We start from the raw sequence: 18,775 nt of genomic DNA, 5'->3' as shown, positions 1-18,775 counted from the left end.
CCCACAAACTGCCTTTCCCTGGGCACAGAGCAAGGGTCACACGGGGAGGACGGCCTCTTCCTCGGGCAGTCCTGAGGGCGGAGTCTGCCGTCTCCAGCGGTGGCGACGGTGCCCTGGAGGAAGAGGCCGTTTCTTGGAGCTCAGGTGGTAGAAGGAACCTGCTCAGATTCTGGCCCCTGGGATCTGGCACCCACTCGCCTGATCCTCTCTGCTCAGCTCTGCAAGGGACACCTTCCTCCAACCACGGAGAGAGCCCACATCACCTCCAGAGCCTGCTACTCTGCATACCTCTGCTTGGCTCAGAAAAAGTTCTTAATTTACTCCTGGAATTAGGAGTGAGGGTGGGAACTGGGCCCCATTATCACATGGACCTTTATTCTCTTGTAGGAGCCCCTTTGGGGAGGGAAGATGGGTTTCTGTCACCTTCCTCACTTGGGACAAACTGCACTATTTCCTGCTTTTCATTCACATCTGCAGTTGGGCTTGGAAGTGGTCACAGTACAGTACTTTGTGTGGCCAGTGCATTAAGTGCAATTCCAGACTCAAGAACGAAACAATGGATTGCTCTGTTTTCTCAAAATTCTTGGAACCCTGCAGCCCTGTCCCCACCACCAGGTAGCGCCGGCCCTTCTTTCTGGGGCTCAGCCTGCTCCCCAGACATCTTTGTCCTCGGCAGCCACAGTCCAAACCTGTGCCAGCCCACAGCACCTCCTGTTCTGGTCCAGGAACCCCAAGGCGCAGGAGCCGGCCCAGCCGGGCCAACACCACAGAACTCGGTCTTGGTGGTGCGTCTGCTGCCAGATTTCTCAGCTGGGAAGAAGGCTCTGCCCAAACAGCAACATCGCTTTTTCCCCAGCCCCTGGCACGGAGGCCAGGCCACTACACGCAGCCTGGTGCGAGGGCCCATTAGCGTGTGCTCTGGCACCGGCCCCGCCCCGCACGCTTACGGGGCTCCGACACAGCACCATAGACTGCAGAGAACTCCGGGCATCGTGATGGGCAACTTTACGTCTTCACACGTGCAGAGTCTTTTATTATTACTATTGTTGTTGTTGTTGTTGATTTTAAAGACAGAGAAATGGGCGAGGGGAAGAGAAAAAGAGAGAGAGGGAGAAACATCAATTTGTTGCTCCATTTATTCATGCCCTCACTGTTGGCTGTTGTGTGTGCCCTGACTGGTATCAGTGTCGGGATGACGCTCTAATCAGCTGAGCTGCCCGGCCAGGGCACAACGCAGAGCCGTGACCTGTATGGCGAAGGAACTAAAAATAGATTGGAATAGCATTCTTAATCATAGCACTGGCTTACTTTTTTTTTTTTACTTTTATTTTTTATTTTAGAGAGAGGGTAAAGAAGGGAGAAAGAAAGGGAGAGAAACATCAATGTGAAAGAGAAACCTCCACTGGCTGCCTTCCACACCTGGAACCTGCACCCCAGGCATGCGTCCCAACTGGGGAATCGAACCGGTGAACTTTCGGTTTGCCCAACCAACTGAGCCACACCATCCGGGGCCTAGCTTACTTTTCTATGTGAACCCACACTCACACCCCTCGGCTCACACATGCAACCATTTTTATTTTGTTTTTTTACCATAGCGTATGAAATAGATACACTGGGCCCTGATGTTCCTCTCCAAGACCCCAGGATGCGGCTGAGGAACGGGTCCTGGCTCACTGCTCCTCATTCCTGGTGATGCGCTCCATTTTATTACATCTGCATATCAGTAACATCCAGACTCTAATGGGAAACATATCATCTGAGGAATCTTCCCAATCTAGCAGACCGTGAATATCCTTAAACATTCTGGAGGCCTAATCCAGAAGCTCTAGCTCATGGCCACATTTCCCAAACCCGTGTGTAAGGAGATGTGCACCCTTAACGCAGATGTCAAAGTGCTGACGGTTTTGTAAGCTTAATGGTTGCCAACGTTATGTCTGATCAATTCATTCAATTCCACAAACATTTACTGAGCATTTCCTGTTTTCAGAATGCTGATGGACAGACACACGGCTCAGGGCTGTACCCAGGCAAAGTCTGTGCCCAAGGGACCCCCAGGACCTGCTGAGAGGCAATGGTAGATTGAAATTTGGAATCAAATCAAGAAGAATCCTGCCCTGGCTGGTGTGGCACAGTGGATGGAACACCTGTCAGTGAACTGAAAGGTCGTTGGTTTGATTCCCAATCAGGGCACGTGCCTGAATTGCAAGCTAGATCCCCAGTTGGGGACATGTGAGAGGCAACTGATGTTCCTCTCCCTCTCTCTCTCCTTCCCTTCCCCTTTCTCTAAAAAATAAATAAAATCTTAAAAAAAATTTTTTAAAAGAATTCTCACTTCGGGAGTTCCTGACCAAGTTCAACATCTCCAGAGCAGTGACCAGAAGACCAGAATATTCATCCACGTCTTGATGCTCCTCTTACCAGACAAGTCGCACCTGTGTCTTTGTCACTTCATCACACCAGAGCCAGCTCAGCCATGACGGGGCGAGACAACCAGAAAGTGCTGGGATGTGGCCAGAGCTGGACAGTGCTCACCATATCTCATTCATGGGCTCACTCTACCAGCATTAATTAAGTACCTACTACATGCAAGGTGAGGTGGTGAGTATAAGAGTAAACCTGGCCAGGAGGTCCCCACACTCTAGGCTCCTTGCTGAGAACAGGTAACAATAGGCTGTTCTCAGAACTGTTGCAGGGAGATTGAACTGGGCCAAGGCAAAGCCAAAGGGCCAGAGGAATGGCATCGGTGAAACAAAACAGTGAGGAATAACGTGACCGGACACTGGGAGTCCACCGCTGCCGACCAGCCCAGTGCGAAGTGGCTGGGAAGAGAACAGCTCTTCTGGAACAAAGGAGCCGAGCAAACCACGATTCCGAGAGGCAGAAAGGCAAACAAACGCCAGGCTTCCTGAACATGGTTGCTGCCGTGGCCACAAACCAAAGCCAGTTTCACGTTGGTTTCTGGTCCCATCGGCCCCCACTGGTGATAGCATTGGTATTATCCTGGAACAGGGACAACGTCTCATAGGAAACACTGGTTTACAATGTTATCTAATTCAACACAAATACAACTTCCTTAGCTTACAAGGGGAAAAAATTAATCTAACTCAGCTACATTTCTCAGAAATTTCACTTGCAGCCCTGGCTGGTGTGACTCAGTGGATTGAGTGCTGGTCGGCAAACTGAAAGGTCGCTGGTTCGATTCCCAGTCAGGGCTCATATCTGGGTTGCAGGCCAGGTCCCCAGTTGGGGCGTGTGAGAATCTGATGTTTCTCTCCCTCCCTTCCTCTCTAAAAATAAGTAAATAAAATCTATAAAAAATTTTACTTGCATATAATATATACTGATAGTAGCTTCTAACTGTGAGATTTGGGGCAAATTACTGAATTTCTCTGTGTCTTTGTTTCCAAACCTGTTATGACGAAGACCGTACACTGAGTAAGTGCTATATCCAGGCTAGCTGCATTATTGAGCAGCAGGCCCACCAATTCTACCTGGCATTTCACTGGTTGCCAAAGCATAGGAAACTCTTTTCTCACTATGGAATCTGCAGACCACCAAGTCAGGAGAGGCGACAGCTGTAGCTGATCTCATGATCTCTTTGGTCTGCAGCCACTTTTTAATGGAAAGGGCTATTCCTGACCTTCAGTTCACAGCAGTTAAAAATGTCAAAGGCAGACCTTTCCCATCCTCCCAGGCTCCCTTCTCGCTCTGCTGTCTTCACTCCCACCTTCCTGTCCGGTGCTTTGCCTCCTTGCAGATGAGTGAATGCTGACGGGGTGTGACTGGGGACCACAGAAAGGTCCCTGACCTAAAACGTCTTCCCGTGCCCCGTGGGCTGGGCATTCCTCCCTCCTCCCGGCACTCTGAGGTCTGAGCAGAGGGGCTCCGCTCCAAGTCTGAGACTATAAATATGCCTCTTGGTGAGGGCTGTCACCGACAGCCCCTAGATAAACCAGTCGGCCTGGGAGGGGGACACTAATCGGCTATCTGTCCAGGCTCGTCAGGAGCACAGGGCATTTTGAGGAGAGGTGCAGACTTAAGGCCTGCAGAAAAACCTGACTTGGGTCATGTTTCCTGTGTTGTGCTTGGTGTCTTAAAGGTCTGTGGTTGTTTCAGTGGCTTTTTTACTATTTTAAAACCAGGGTATTTTATAACTTCTCTTGATAAATGAAAACAGAGAAACAGAAGCTCTAGCAACATTGTCCTGCGTCCCCACAACCACAGGGGTCTCCGGTGTCCCCAGCCAGCTCACCTGCCTGCCCACGGGCCTCTGAGCTTCGAGGGGTTAGTCGGAAGAGCAGGCCTGGGCAGCTGGGACTCATTTGTCTGTTCTGTAACATTGCAATTCTAGTATTTCCTTCAACCCTACAAATAGAAAAATACAAACAACAAATGCAAAATATGAAAAAATATTTTACAAACTAAAAAGAACTCAGGTATTTAATGAGAAAACAAAATATGCCTGTTAAACTTCAAGTAAGGGTACAACCTCCTCACGTTGTAAAAGCATTTTATATCTGCCCCTCCCTCATCTCAGAGATAACCTGGCTGCCGTGGAGTCCAGCACTCACTACCCCACGGCTGGCTGCCTCCGGCGAGACCCAGCTTGCGAGGGCACAGCTTGTCATCGCACTGTGCCCTCATCGCCAAGTGCTACAGGTGCCCGAGAGCGGCAGGCGGGCGAGCCCGGACCAGACCGCGCAGTCCCCTGGAGCGTTCCCCCGATACGCCAGGGCTGTGGGTTTGATCTGTGGTCAAGGCACGAACAAGAATCAACCAACAAATGCATAAACACGCGGAACAACACACCAATGTTTCTATCTCTCTGAAATCAATTTTTAAAAAATACTGAGTAGGCTAAAAGTACCCAACTGTGACTCATGAGTAAATGGCAATTTAAAAAAAAGTTAGCACTGGCTGGTGCAGCTCAGTGGGCTGAGCGCGGGCCTGGGAACCAAGGGGTTGTGGATTCCCTGTCAGGGCACATGCCTGGGTTGCTGGTCAGGTCCCCAGTGGGGGACACATGGGAGGCAACCACACATTGATGTTTCTCTCCCTCTTGCTCCTTCCCTTCCCTTCCCTCTAAAAATAATTAAAGTATTTTTGAAAAATTAATAGTAGCAACCACTTATTACCTACTCTATGTAAGCCATATATTATTATTTTTAAACATAACTCATAACACAGCTAACACTTGTGGTTAAAAATTCAAACAGCATATAAACGTATAAGGTACAACGTGAAGGCTTATTTTTTCCTCCCCAACCCCGCCCCCCATTCGAGGCGTCGCCACATAGATGGAGTTTGGGGGGGCATTTTTCCGGATATGAATGGATACAGACATATTTCCAAACCTATTACACACACACACACACACACACACACAAAATACCAGATTAGCGCCACTTTACAGATGAGGAAACTGAGGTACAGAAGAAACGAAGCATTCGCCCAAGACCACAGAGCTGGCAACTAACTACTGGTGCTGAGATTCAAATCCCGAAGTCAGCGCATTCCTCCCGCTACGCCCCAGTGTAAAACTTTATGGGCGAGGAAACCGAGGCTCATAGAGGTCCCCGAGCTGAGAACCGCAGGGCGCACGACCCAACTTGGAGCCGCAGGGCTAGCCCGACGGGCTGCGCGGAGGAGAGGGCCTTGACTCACGCGGGTCCGGGGGCGCGCGAGGCCATCCTGGCCGGGTTCACAGACCCCATCTGGGGCCCCGACTCGCCCACGCTGCTCGGGAACAGGGACCACGGAGCGCCTTCGTGCCCCTCGCGGCGGCCCCCTCGGAGCGGGTCCGGGGGCCTGGGTCAGGCAGCCCCGAGTCCCTGCCCGGCCTAGCGCCGGGGCCCGGGGACCGCGCAGGGGGCGACGCCGTCTCCCAGCCGGCTGGGACCGCCCGGTTTCCCCACCTGGCGCCGTCCGCGGGCCACCTCGAGTGGGTGGCCCCGGTGAACCAGGGCTGGGGGTGGGCCGCCGCACCCCGGGGGCCGCCGAGGGGCGCGGGCCGGGCGCGTGGCGGGCGTGGCGGGGGCGTGGCGGGGGCGGAGCCGCGGCCGGAGGCGGCAGTGTCCGGAGCCCGGCTCAGGGGCAGCTGTGGCCACCGCGGAGCTAGGCTGCCTCGAGAGAGCGCCCGGGCGCAGAGGGGCTAACGGGCCGCCGGGGCCGCGCAGAGCAGGTACAGACCTCCCCTGGGACCCCCGCCCCCGGCCCCGGCGCCCTCTCTCCCGGGTCCCGTTAGGCCACCCGCCCCGCGCCCCCGCGCCGCCCCTGCTCCCTGCGCCCCGCGGTCGCGCCCTAGCCACGACCCTGGCCGCAGCTCTTACAGCCTCGGAAGGTCCTCCAGTCCCTGGGGTCGAATTCCTGGGGAGGGGGCTCTGATCCCGTGGAACTCTGCCCCTGTCACCCGGGAGGAGAACCAGCCAAAATTCCCAGTAAGTCACACAGTCAAGTTGGAAAACATACCTAGGACCTCCTCGCACGCGCCGGCGCCTCCTGCCCTCCTCTAGAGGATGGTGTGCCCCGCCGCCCCCCACCCCGACCCACCACCCCGTCTCTCCTAGAGTTGCGGGACAGGGGCACCGGGAGGGATGCAGGTGGGCGCCCGGGGTCCAGCTCAGCCTGAGGACTAGAAGGAAGGGCACCTGTTGGGACGGTCCCCCAGGGCCCCGGGACGGAGGGCACAATGAGGACCAAGAGGTTCTACCCAGGACAGGGGCTCCTGCCAGCCGTGAAGCACGCTGTCCAGCCCTCTCCCGCCGCAGGGAGACCCGTTTCCCAGCGGTGAGGCCTTCTGGGGGTAAAGGGGCTGGCCCTGCCCAGATCTCTCTCCTCTTTGATCTGCCCCGGCCAGTGTGGAGGTGTGGCCAGGAGGAGCCCAGGTTTGTCCAGACCAACGTCCAGCCTGGCACTAGAGGACCACATCTGACCTCTTCTTTCCTCACCCTGGGCAGTGAGACACACCAGATGAGGGACGTGAAAAGGGGTAAAAAGCACTAAGGTGTGTCCTGTTTCTCTAATGGAGGGGCTGTCGGCCCCCTGCCCAGCTGTGCAGGAGGGCTGGGGTGGGACTTTTCCAGAGAGGGAGCCAGGCCTGGCCGGGGCCCCAGGAGCTCACGTCACCCCCACCCCTCACTTCTCCAGGGAACTGCCGGAGCCAAAGCCAGCTCAGGACAGGATTATGTGTACTGGGTAGACCCTGGAGAGAGAGGCATGACACGGACCCGGGGCAGCAGAGAGAGGCAGAGTCAAGAGAGGGAGTGGAAAGGGGACCCCAGAGCAGAGAAGGATGGACGGTGGCCGTCACCCTCATTTCTCCTTTCCTCCGACCTCAAGGAGAGGAGTCAGGCGGAGAGTGGAAGGCTCGGGTGGAGCCTTGGCCCTTCTCTGGAGCCGATACCCACACCCTCCCGTCTCTCCCCTTCCATCAGGGCGGAGTGCTGACCTCAGTGGTCAGCCCGGCCAGGGGAAGGAGCAGCTATCAACCACCCCCTCCCCAAGCCCCAGCAGCTGGGGTGACCCAGCAGGCCGGGCTCAACCATGGTGATCCGCCCTCAAACTCCCATGTCCTGGGTCTCAGGGAGGGAAGGGGCTGAGCGTTGCCGTCCTCACGCACATTCCCGCCCTTCCCTCTGTCATTGTCCCGCCCCTGAGCTGGCCCACCTCGGCACTGGCTCCTTGGACTCCTTTCCCGGGTGCCTTTCAGATCCAACAGAAACATTTTTTTTTTCCTGGAAAGCATAACTAAGAGTGGGATGGAGAGTGGGGGTGGGAAGGGCTGGTACCGAGCAGGAAGGGGCTGGGGAGTGATGGGCGGGGGGGCAGTGGGAGCGGCAGGCTTTGGGGTCGGGCAGGGTTCCAAGCCCCACTTTCCCCACGGCCTGATCAAAGCTGGACTTCGGGAGGACTTCTGGGCTCTTCAGGATGGCAGCCCTGTGACTGGGGAGCAACGGCAGCTACAGCTGCACCTCTCCTTCCCAGGCCCCCCCACCCCCACCCCGTCCTTCAGAGTCGCACCTGAAATAAGCCCTCGTTGAACCAGTGCTGGGTGCTGGCCCTGAAGGAGGTGGAATTGCAGAGGGGACAGTCACCTGCTTCTCCCGAGATTAAGCCATCAATCAGCCCACTTAGTTTATCCCTGGGCTAGAAAGTGCTTGAGGCCGGCAGACTTGTGCCCGAGTGTTCCAGAAGGACGTTAGCTAAGAAGGGAAGGAGAGGCTTGGAGGCAGGTAGGAAACAAAGCCCCAGGGGCTTCCTGCCAGCTCCTCAAGGGGGCGCCTGTCCTGCCCTCACCACATCCTCCGTCCTCTTGGGAGGACCTCCAGCAGGGCGGGAGTGGGATGAAGACCATCCTAAGGCCGATGCGTGTGCCTGAGCTGGCCTAGAAGCAGTTCCTGGCTGGGACTAGGGAGGAGCTAAGAAGTTCCTACAGGGCCGAGGGGAGGAGGCTGAGCCTGCACCCTCCACCCTCCAGCCTCAGCAGCTGGACAAGGGCAGCCAGCCTCCTCAAGCTCACCCTGAGGGTCATACAGGGATGAGCCAGTCTTCCCCACCCCTCCGTCCTCACTTCAGGCGGCCTTCTGAGGAGCCATCCCTCCCAGCCCCAGCTTTCTGGGGTAGCCACCGGGCTTCTGTCTCTGCAGAGCGCACCTCCTCCACGTCCAGATGTCTGAGTAGTGTGTTTACTTCCGGCCCCTCCTCCCTTGCCCCACCAGAGGGGAGCGATGGAGAAGTGGGCGGGCAGGTAAGTGGTGGGCTGCCGGGCAGAGGGGTGGCTCTGTCCTTCCTTGGAAGTGAGGGAAAGGAGATCACTGGGAGGGGTGGAGGGAGTGATGGGTAACTTCTGCTTTCTCAGAAGTTCTCTCATCAGGATGACAGAAGTTCTCTCCTGCTGGGGGTGAGGGGCAGTGACGCAGGCAGTGACACCTCTGGTCCGACATCCCCGCTCTGCCTTTGGTTTGTAGGCCCCAGTTTGGTCTGATGCTGCTTCTGTCCCTCCCTCGGCTCTGCCTGGATCAGGAGGTGAGCCAGGGGCCAGAGCTGCGGTCCTTCCATCTCCCCGGCCTCCCACCCACTTCTCGAGGGCAGGGCATCTGATGAGCTGGGGCCCTTTCTCTCACGCTTGGCTGCCCCCTGCCCCCCTTCTCTCCAACTCCCTAGCTCCTTGCCAAATAACACCTCTGCTGCTGAGTGTGACCTTGGGCTGGTAACCACCTCCCTGAACCCTGAGCATTGGACTGGAGCCCTATAGGGTCCCTCTAAAGTCATTCCAATTCTGTTTGACCTTTTTGTCTACATAGGTGTTGTCTGGACATGCTCTTCAGACACCCCCTGAGGAGGGCCAGGCCCCTGAGGGCATCTGGGGTCCTTGGAACCAGTGGGCCTCTTGCTCCCAGCCATGCGGGGTGGGGGTGCAACGCAGGAGCCGGATATGTCAGCTCCCAACAGCTCAGCTCCACCACAGCCCGCCCCTCCCATCCCGGCCCCCAAGACATCCAGAAACCCTGCCTCCCCGAAGACAGGGCCCCAGACCCCAACCTCCCCGACAAACCCTCCCCCTGTACAGGCCACCGCCTCGGGGAAGAGGTGGCCCACTTCGAGGTCCTGCTTCCCAGTCAGGGAGAGAGGAGGCCCAGGAGGCTCAAGGAGCCAGGAGGTGAGAAGTGGGGTTTGAGGGAAGGGGTGGGCCTTAGGCAAGGGGCGGGGCTTGGGGTAAAGGGAAAGGGGAAAAGGACCCAGGGCTTGGGGTGGGGCTTATCTCTGGAGCTAGGGAGTAGAGGGGGAGGGGACGCAGGGTCAGAGACTGCCAGAACTGTGACCCCGTGTCCGCAACACCTTCTCAGATCTCGGGTTCGAGACCCCATCAAACCAGGAATGTTTGGTTATGGGAGAGTGCCCTTTGCTCTGCCGCTGCATCGGAACCGCAGGCACCCCCAGACATCCCCCGGACCTGCGTCCTCCCAGACCGCAGAGCTCCCTTCATCCCTGCCTCCAGGAGCAGAGCTGTCCCCCGCAAACCACACCCCTCAAACTCAGCTGCCTCCTATGGCTTTCTCTGCTCCCACCCTGTCCCCTCCAGCAGAGTCTCCAGGCACGGAGGCTGCTGGGACAGAGGTGCCCCCTGGGGGCAGGCCTGCCTCCCCAGGACCCCAGCCCAGAGCCCAGGCCTCTGGCACAGCTCCCCCATCCTCCTCCTCCTCCTTTGGAGAAAGTGGCTCCTTCCACGTGTCCCCTCAGCCAAGAATGCCAAGTCCCAGGGACTGGGCCGGCTCCCGGACAGTAGAGAGACACCCTAATCCTTTCCTTCCCGTCCCTCGGGGCCGAGGCCCACAGAGCTGGGAGCACTGGAGGCCTGCGGGGAGTCTGCACGGGCCAGAGTCCGCCCCTCACCTCGCAGATGGCTGGCTGCCTCTGCTAAGGGCCGGCCCCCACGCCAGCTCCCAGTGGAGCCTCTTTGCTCCCAGTAGCCCTGTCCCGAGATGTCCTGGGGAGAGTGAGCAGCTGAGAGCCTGCAGCCAAGCGGTGAGTTCTTCCTTGGACACCCCCGCCCCCATTACTGCTTCCCTGACCCCGAGTCTGGGTCCTCAGCTTGTCAGATCTGGACCCGAGGGGAGAGGCCTTCCATCTGACCTCCTCAGGGCAAGGGCCTTGGAGGCCCCCTGCAGACCTGACTTCGTCCCTGCTCCCCAAATCCAGCCCTGACCCACACCCCCATTTTCCTCCCTAGCTTTGACTCCTCTGTATCCCCCCACCTCAGCCCTGCCCCCCTGAGCAGCCAGACCCTCGGGCCCTGCAGTGTGCCGCCTTTGACTCCCAGGAGTTCATGGGCCAGCTGTACCAGTGGGAGCCCTTCACAGAAGGTGAGGTTTATAGCCCGCCCCCTGGGAGGGGGGCTCAAGACTGGGGCGTCGTGGGGCAGGCACCACCCAATCTCCCTGTGTCTCCCCTGTGGGCCCGTGCATTTCTCCTGTGCCATGTCTTCTCTCTTATGTCCCGGGGCTCGGGTGAAGGGACAGCACAGGCCTGGACAGGGGAGGGGTTTCAGGCGGGCTCAGATGGTAGTGGGTGGTCAGCAGAGCGGCCAGGCCGGGAGCCGATGTGTCCAGTGGTGCCCTTCGGTTTCCTCTGGGAAGAAGTCCATCCTGGGAGGTGAAGTAGGCAGCATGAGAGGGACACCGTGGGAGAGGTGACAGCAGGCGGGGGTGTGCCACGGATCCTGGGTGGGGTGGGGTCACATCACTGGCTCCCACTGGCTCACATCACTGCCCACTTGACTTCAGGCCTGTACCAACTTGGTACCAAGGTGACCCCTCGTGAGCTCTGAGCTCACATAATCAAAGGTTTCAAGGAACTCTCCTCTTTCGCAACCCTGGTCTGTGACCTACGGTGACCTGACCCAAATTCTAAGTGACCCTCAAATGAACCTCTCAGAGTACAGCGTTGTCACGTTCTCTTCATCCACAGTGACCTGGGCAACCTCTGGATGCCCGACAGCTACCGTCAGCCAAGCTTCTGCCAGGGCCCTGGGCCTTTCCCCGTCAGCCTTGCCCCAGGGGCCCCAGCTAACCAGCCTCCCGCCCCATCTCTCAGTCCAGAGCTCCCAGCGCTGTGAGCTGAACTGCCGTCCCCGTGGCTTCCGATTCTACGTCCGTCACACCGAGAAGGTCCAGGACGGGACCCTGTGTCAGCCAGGAGCCCTGGACATCTGTGTGGCCGGACGCTGCCTGGTGAGGCTGGGCAGATGGGGTGTGCGCGCGTGCAGACACACACACACACACACACACACACACACACACACAGAGTCTCCCTGTTTATTGTTACAAACACAGGACACCAGACTCGGGTGGAGACGAGGAAGGGTCTCACCCCCCAAGCTGGGCTGAGCAGAGCCCAGAGGCAGACGCGGGAGGGCCCCCTCGGTCCCAGCCAGGCTGCCCTGAGGCTGGCTGGGGGTGGTGGTGGGGCTGGCGGAGGAACACGTTCTCCCTCGTGGTGCGAAGATGGGGATGCGTGGAGGGCCGAGTGGTCCCAAGGGGACTAGGCTGAGGTGGGAGGTGGCCCCCGGCTCACCCCGCTCTCCCCCAGAGCCCCGGCTGTGATGGGATCCTCGGCTCTGGCAAGCGTCCAGATGGCTGCGGAGTCTGTGGTGGCGATGAGTCTACCTGTCACCTCGTCTCGGGGAACCTCACCGACCGGGGGGGCCCCCTGGGCTATCAGAAGATCCTGAGGATTCCTGCGGGGGCCTCCCGGCTCCAGATCGCCCAGCTCCGGCCCAGCTCCAACTACCTTGGTGAGCCCTCCGGGCCCCCCAGGTCTTGGGCTCCCCGGACTCTCTTCCCGGTCTCTTGGTTCTGCCCCCCACACCCCATGCGTCCCAGGAAACAAGCCCTCTGAGGCTCTGAGGGGTTCAGGAAGTGGTGGGACGGCAGAGCGTGACTCACCTCCTATGTCCTGACCCACCCCCTCCAGCACTCCGAGGCCCGGGGGGCCGGTCCATCATCAATGGAAACTGGGCTGTGGATCCCCCTGGGTCCTACTCGGCCGGTGGGACCGTCTTCCAGTACAACCGTCCTCCTCGCGAGGAGGGCGCGGGGGAGAGCCTGTCAGCGGAAGGCCCCACGACGCAGCCTGTGGATGTCTATGTGAGCCGGGGTCTGGGGCAGCAGCACCGCCCGGGAGGGGCTGCCCCTCTGGGGGCAGAGATGAGGGGAAGGCAAGTAGCATGCACCCCTGCCACCCCCAGACATTCGTCATCTTCCCTTTTCCTCCCCAGATGATCTTTCAGGAGGAAAACCCAGGCGTTTTCTATCAGTATGTCATCTCGTCACCTCCTCCGAACCTTGAGAACCCTGCCCCAGAGCCCCACGTCCCCCAGCTCCAGCCTGGTGAGACCCCCACCCCTAGGCTAGGAGCAGCACGGGTGGGGAGAGGGTGAGGGGAGGCTCCGAGGCAGTGGGGAGCATCTGATTTGCCTGCTCCACTCTCCCTGCACAGAGATTCTGAGGGTAGAGCCCCCTCCGGTCTCGGCGCCCCGCCCCACCCGGACCCCTGGCACCCTCCAGCGTCAGGTGCGCATCCCCCAGATGCCCGCCCCGCCCCGCCCCGGGACACCCCTGGGGTCTCCAACCGGATTCTGGAAACGAGTGGGACACTCCGAGTGCTCAGCTTCCTGTGGAAAAGGTGAGGCCTCGCGCACCAGCCCGCATTCCTGGCGCCCGCAGCCCCAGCCCCAGCCCGAGCCCCAGCCCGGCGCCCCTGACGCGTGTCCTAGACCGTGGGTCCACACCCGGACTCCGTGCCACGTCGGGGGCCCCGCTGACACTGGACTCCCCCCCGCCCCCCGGCTTCCCTCTCCTCCCCTTCAGGTGTGTGGAGCCCCATCTTCCTCTGCATTTCCCGTGAGTCAGGAGAGGAGCTGGATGAACGCAGCTGTGCCGTGGGCACCAGGCCCCCAGTCTCCCAGGAGCCCTGCCATGGCCCCCCGTGCCCCCCATAGTGAGTATGACCTCCAGGGAGGACCAGGGTCCTAGCGGCGCAACAGGTGTCCTGGGCAAACGCACCCTCGCTGCCCAGAGGTCTCGGCTGGGCTCCGCACACAGCCCGGATCTCCCGGCTGCTGAGAGACAGTGTTCGGCCGGAAGGCCTCAGGGTCCGTAGACAGCGAGAAAATCCCAGCAGCCTGAGCCTCACCAGGGGACCCCGACTCCAAAGGCCAAATACGCCCGCCCTCCTCGGAGCCTGCCCACCCCCCGTGTGTCCGCCCCCTCTGTGCACAGGACGCCCCCACGCATCTTCCCTCTGCCGTCTCTCTGTCCCGTCCCCACCCTGCGCATGACCACAGCTGGGAGGCCGGTGAGTGGACGTCCTGCAGCCGATCCTGTGGCCCTGGCACCCAGCACCGCCAGCTACGCTGCCGGCAGGAGTTTGGGGGCGGGGGCTCCTCGGTGCCCCCCGAGCGCTGTGGGCACCTCCCGCGGCCCAGCATCACCCAGCCCTGCCAGCTGCGCCTCTGTGGCCACTGGGAGGTTCGCTCCGCCTGGAGCCAGGTGAGTGGGACGAGACAGACAGACAGGTTCTCGGGGCGGGGGTGGCGGGATCCTAGGGGAGTCGGCCCCAGGGAGCCACAGCAGTGGTTTTCCCACTTATTTTTCATCAGCAGAAACTTTTTACCAACAAGATTTCATATGGAGCCCCAACCTACAAGTCAGATAACAGCCTGAACCTGGGTTGGGGCCCAAAGTCCCACGCTCACCCCACAAAGCCATGCAACGGCTGAGCGGGGAATCAAAGGCAGATGGTTGTTCGAAAGCCACCGAGCTGGAGGCTGGTGAGGAAGCCTGGACCCAGCTCCTTGGACCCTCTCGTCCCCCTAGTGTTCCGTGCGGTGCGGGCGTGGCCAGAGGAGCCGGCAGGTGCGCTGCGTTGGAAACAATGGTGACGAAGTGAGCGAGCGGGAATGTACGTCAGGCCCCCCACGGCCCCCCAGCAGAGAGGCCTGTGACATGGGGCCCTGTACCATGGCCTGGTTCCACAGCGACTGGAGCTCCAAGGTGGGCCCCAAAGCCAGGACACCCTATCAGAGCCTTTCCAAAACAGTTCAGTAAACATTTACTGGGCGGGCACATGCTACGTGCTGGACACTGCTGTTGCCGGGACCTCGGAGGTGAGAGAAACTTCCACTGTGGTCCTGGACTCCTGGCAGAGGTTCCCCTCGTCTGGCTGGGACCCTTGGGGCATTCCCTAGCTCCCAGGATCCGGATCCGGGACACGCGGATCCTCAGCCTGCTCCTCTTCCCCTCTCATGCCAGGGAGCCCCCCCACACAGCCCCTTCTGCTCTGCTTCCCAACAGTGCTCAGCCGAGTGTGGGACGGGGATCCAGAGACGTTCTGTGGTCTGCCTTGGGAGTGGGGAGGAAGCAGGAGCAGGAACCAGCGAGCAGAGCTGTGCCCCAGGAAGCCGCCCCCCTGACATGCGTGCCTGCAGCTTGGGGCCCTGTGAGGTGACATGGTGCTGGTACACAGGGCCCTGGGCTGAGGTGAGCTGCGAGCCTGGGAGGGGGCGCCTGTCGGCGGCTTCCCTGTGGGCGGTTGGGAGTGACCCTGCTCTCCCTACTCCTTGCACACCCAACGCTTCTCCTCCATCAGTGCTCCTCAGATTGTGGCTCTGGCACACAGCGTAGAGATGTCATCTGTGTGTCCAAACTGGGGACTGAGTTCAACGTGACGTCTCCTAGCAACTGTTCCCACCTGCCCAGGCCTCCTGCCCTGCAGCCCTGTCAGGGGCAGGACTGCCAGGACCGATGGTTTTCTACGCCCTGGAGTCCGGTGAGTGCCTGGTTGCCCTCCCCTGCTCAGCGTGGACTTCCAGGGGCGGGGGGCTCCTCTCACCAAACCCCGCCTGTGCCCCAGGACAAGGCCAGCTGCAGTTTAACACTGCCCTACTCCTTGTACACCTGAGGATCAGGTGGCCCCTCTCCACTCGGGATGTCGTAATGCTCCAGGACAGCCCGCTCACATACTCCTGTCCGAGGAGGAGGAGCCTGGGCTGCAGGAGGAGCCTGGAGCACAGCCAAGGTCTGATTTGGCAGCCGGGGTCTCCCCAGTGTTCTCGCTCCTGCCAGGGTGGCGTGCAGACGAGGGAGGTCCAGTGCCTGACTGCCAACCAGACCCTGAGCACCCGATGCCCCCTTCATCTGCGGCCCTCCAGGAAACGACCCTGTAACAGCCAGCCCTGCAGCCAGCGCCCCGGTAAAGAGCTCCCCTCCCTAGCTCCAGTAGAATGGAGGTAGCTGAAGTGTGGGTGGCATGAGAAAGGACCCGTGGGAGTGGGCAACACTCCTCCAGAGGGATGGGTCTTGGTGACTCTCTTCTGCCCACTGGCCTTCTCTGTCCCCAGATGATCAGTGCAAGGACAGTTCTCCACATTGCCCCCTGGTGGTACAGGCCCGGCTCTGCGTCTATCCCTACTACACAGCCACCTGTTGCCGCTCCTGCGCCCATGTCCTGGAGCGGTCCCCGCCGGAGCCCGCCTGAAATGGGTCCAGGAGACCCTCTCCTCATGGTTTCTCACGCCACCATCAGTCACCCATCAGTCAGCTCGCTCTGTACCCTCCGGCTCTCCAGCTTGTCCCAGTCCCACCAGGGATCTCCCCTAGAGTGGCTGGAGGTGGCAGGATGACTGACAGTGACTCTCTCAAGACATGTGTGAGTGTGTCAGTGTGGTGGTGTGATGGTGTATGCGCACACCTGTCCCCAAATGTGCATCTGGGCCTGCAAGGGTGTGTGTGCACTCATACGTGTGCCAATTCCCACAAATAAGTTAGACTGAGAGGGAAGGGGGAGGGGATGAAGCCTGTTTCCCGAGACTTTTCTAGGCTGAGAGGAAAGCAGGTCTGCAGCTCCTTAGTAATCTGAGATGCTTAGCGACTGCTGCCCCCGACCCCCCCAGTCCCAACTTTGTGCCCTAAACCTCAGTTCTCCCGGTCAGGCCTCACTCTTCTAATCACCCTCTGTCCTCAGACCCCTTCTCCCCTCACCTAGGCCCTGCATCCCTGCCTCTCCTAATTAATTAGCTAGGGGTAGGGGTCAGACACTGCCAACCCTGCCTTATCCCAGGAAGAGTGACTACCTCCCCAGAACAGGGACCAGCTGGGCAGGGGATGGAAAGAGAAAGGCTAAGAAAGGCCACCCAGCCCCTGCTCCCGCTCCCCACCTCCTGAAGTGGTTCCCACCCCAGAACTAATTTATTTTTTATTAAAGATGATTATGACAAATCAGAAACAGGCTCTTTATTTTCCTCATGGGAACTCAGCCATACGAGCCACCTACGTAAGCAGTGCGCGGTCAGAATGAAGGGCGGGAAGGGGAAACAGCACTCAGAGCCCACTTGGAGAGAGTCTGGACCCAGAAAGGCGAATGTGTGAGCCCCAATCACATGAGATCAGGAGCCTGGGTCAGGCGAAGAGGATCGTGGGCCACAGGCCTGCAGGTTGGTCACTGACCACTAGGGGTCACCACTTCTCCCAGTTTAGCTAAGGAGCTGGGAGCTTGAGTCCAGAGCCGAGGAAAAAACTGCCTGCTCTGTGGTGGGTCTCTTAGCAGGCTGGGTCTTTCTGTAGAGTCTCTTGGAACCTAGTAGCACGTCTTTCAGTTGGGGGCTGAGCTGAAATGGCAGCTGGCTTTTCAAGTGTCTTTTTTCCTGTTCTCTTTCTCCGGCCTTGCCTTCCTGCCTCCCCTATCCTTTCTGCTGCTACTGCCCATTTCCCTATTAAGCTGTTGGTTTACTGCTTGTCATAGGGTGGGGGAAGTGATTTCTGCTCCCACCCCTTCCCTCCAGAAACGCTGGAGGAGGTGGAGCCTGGCCCAGCTCTAGGCAGTACTGGATGTCCTGCCAAACACACATTCTTTCTAGTTGTCTCACCCTAGTCTCCTCCCTCCTGCCTCCCGGCCGGCTCATTTTATCTCAAGGTAAATAGCTTGCTAGAGGTGGAGGGAGAGCAGGCAGCCTTTTCCATAACACAGATTCTCTCTCTGACCTTGACCGATCTGAGAGCTGAGTCCGGGTCTCTCCGCTTCTGGAAGCCAGGCCTCCCAGGGGTCCCTGTGCCTAGGAAGGGGTCATTGCTACAGAATCAGACTCCTCTCCCCATTGGGAACTTCCCTCTCCACCCACCCACCCGTCCCTGCACCTCCACAAGTCTGGCCGAAGAAGAGCCTTCATAAAGACCTGCAGAAACAACTGAGCTCAGTGTCTGGGTGTGCTCTGTGTCCTGAGCACACCCAGACCTCGTGATGGACAAGGACTTGTCTAGTCAGACTTCTGCCTCGGGACTTAGGCCCTCTCTGGGCTGGGAGTGGCCGAGAAGGAAGACTTTGGCCTGTACCTTGAGAATGGGTGGAGGAGGCAAAAGGGAATGGAGGAAAAGGAAAAGAAAACGGACTTTAGCCCAGGGCAAGGAGTGAGTAGGAGGCAACCTCAGTCTAGCAGGCCCTGCTCAGCCTAAACGGCAACACTAAAGAGACGGGTTCTTCTCTCTGTGAACTTATAAGGGAATCAGATGTGGGAGACTAAGAAGTGAGCAAGCCCAGTGCATATCGAGGGCTAAAGGCAGAATCCTTAGAGAAGGAAGGGGTGGTGCCGAGTAGCTGGGGCCCTCCCAGCGATTCCTGGAAGCCGAGGGCTGGGCAGTGGCCCTGGCTCAGCTGACTTCCCTGAAGTTCCCCCTCCCTGGTAGGGCCTCTCAAGGCTGTTGCTGGGCAGGTTTGGAGCTTGGCGTACCAATCATTTGGCGAGCCAATCACAGGTGAGAAATGCAGACACAGCCCCTATGAAAGCTCTCTCCAGCTTCAGCACCCCCCTTCAGCAGCTGCCTTCCGGTCTCCAGTCCCTGACTTCTCAGGAGTGGGCTTTCATCTGGGGTTGCCCCCTTCCCCTTCTTATTTTAAAGCTAAGATTCTGTAAGGTCCCTAAGGATTCTTTCCTCTGGACACAGAGGTCAGTATGGGGTCAGTGCTGAAGTTTTCAGGAAGGGAAACCTGACCCCAAGCAACCCCTTTTCCTGGCCCCATAGAGGGGATTAGTGTGGCCAGACACCTCTGCTGTTGACCTCTGAAGCCCTGGAAGGACTTGAGAGAGAGGAAGCTGCAACCCAAGGCCAGGGAGACGTGGAGGGGCCCAAGTTCTGGTGCAATGGGGGAAATTTAGGGAGGGACTCAGGAACTGCACCCTGAGAACTGAGGTGGGGGTGGGGTGGCGATAGGGATGACCTCGATA

The 18,775-nt window shown here is 58.9% G+C and overlaps 1 protein-coding gene and 1 long non-coding RNA gene across 3 annotated transcripts; one reads left to right on the top strand and one right to left on the bottom strand.

Moving 5' to 3' along the window:
- Positions 1-2,242: 2,242 nt before the first annotated feature.
- Positions 2,243-5,958, bottom strand: LOC123833505. The gene is made up of 3 exons (XR_006788279.1): positions 5,665-5,958; positions 4,253-4,365; positions 2,243-3,000 (listed from the first exon to the last, which is right to left on the bottom strand). It is a non-coding gene; the product is annotated as an uncharacterized LOC123833505 (long non-coding RNA).
- Positions 5,959-6,067: 109 nt separating this feature from the next.
- Positions 6,068-16,782, top strand: ADAMTSL4 (ADAMTS like 4). 2 transcript variants are annotated; one of them, XM_045861759.1, is made up of 19 exons: positions 6,068-6,181; positions 6,857-7,003; positions 8,575-8,746; positions 8,967-9,024; positions 9,569-9,658; positions 9,846-10,524; positions 10,760-10,862; positions 11,593-11,729; positions 12,088-12,292; positions 12,472-12,644; positions 12,776-12,887; positions 12,997-13,182; positions 13,368-13,497; positions 13,844-14,048; positions 14,376-14,552; positions 14,853-15,038; positions 15,148-15,327; positions 15,606-15,750; positions 15,899-16,782. In XM_045861759.1, the coding sequence occupies exons 6-19, from the start codon at positions 9,877-9,879 to the stop codon at positions 16,033-16,035; spliced, it is 2,724 nt and encodes a 907-aa protein (XP_045717715.1). In that variant the 5' UTR covers positions 6,068-6,181; positions 6,857-7,003; positions 8,575-8,746; positions 8,967-9,024; positions 9,569-9,658; positions 9,846-9,876; the 3' UTR covers positions 16,036-16,782. The 2 variants fall into 2 exon arrangements, with proteins under 2 accessions (XP_045717715.1, XP_045717714.1); XM_045861758.1 differs by having other exon boundaries at positions 6,072-6,181; positions 8,646-8,746; positions 9,303-9,658.
- Positions 16,783-18,775: the final 1,993 nt, after the last annotated feature.

Source organism: Phyllostomus hastatus, unplaced genomic scaffold, assembly GCF_019186645.2.
Source record: "Phyllostomus hastatus isolate PE091 unplaced genomic scaffold, TTU_PhHast_1.1 phas_scaffold_216, whole genome shotgun sequence".
In the NCBI taxonomy this organism is placed as follows: Eukaryota; Metazoa; Chordata; class Mammalia; order Chiroptera; family Phyllostomidae; genus Phyllostomus; species Phyllostomus hastatus.
The sequence above is the reverse complement of the archived record's forward strand: the minus strand, read 5'-3'. Positions and strand labels throughout refer to the sequence as shown.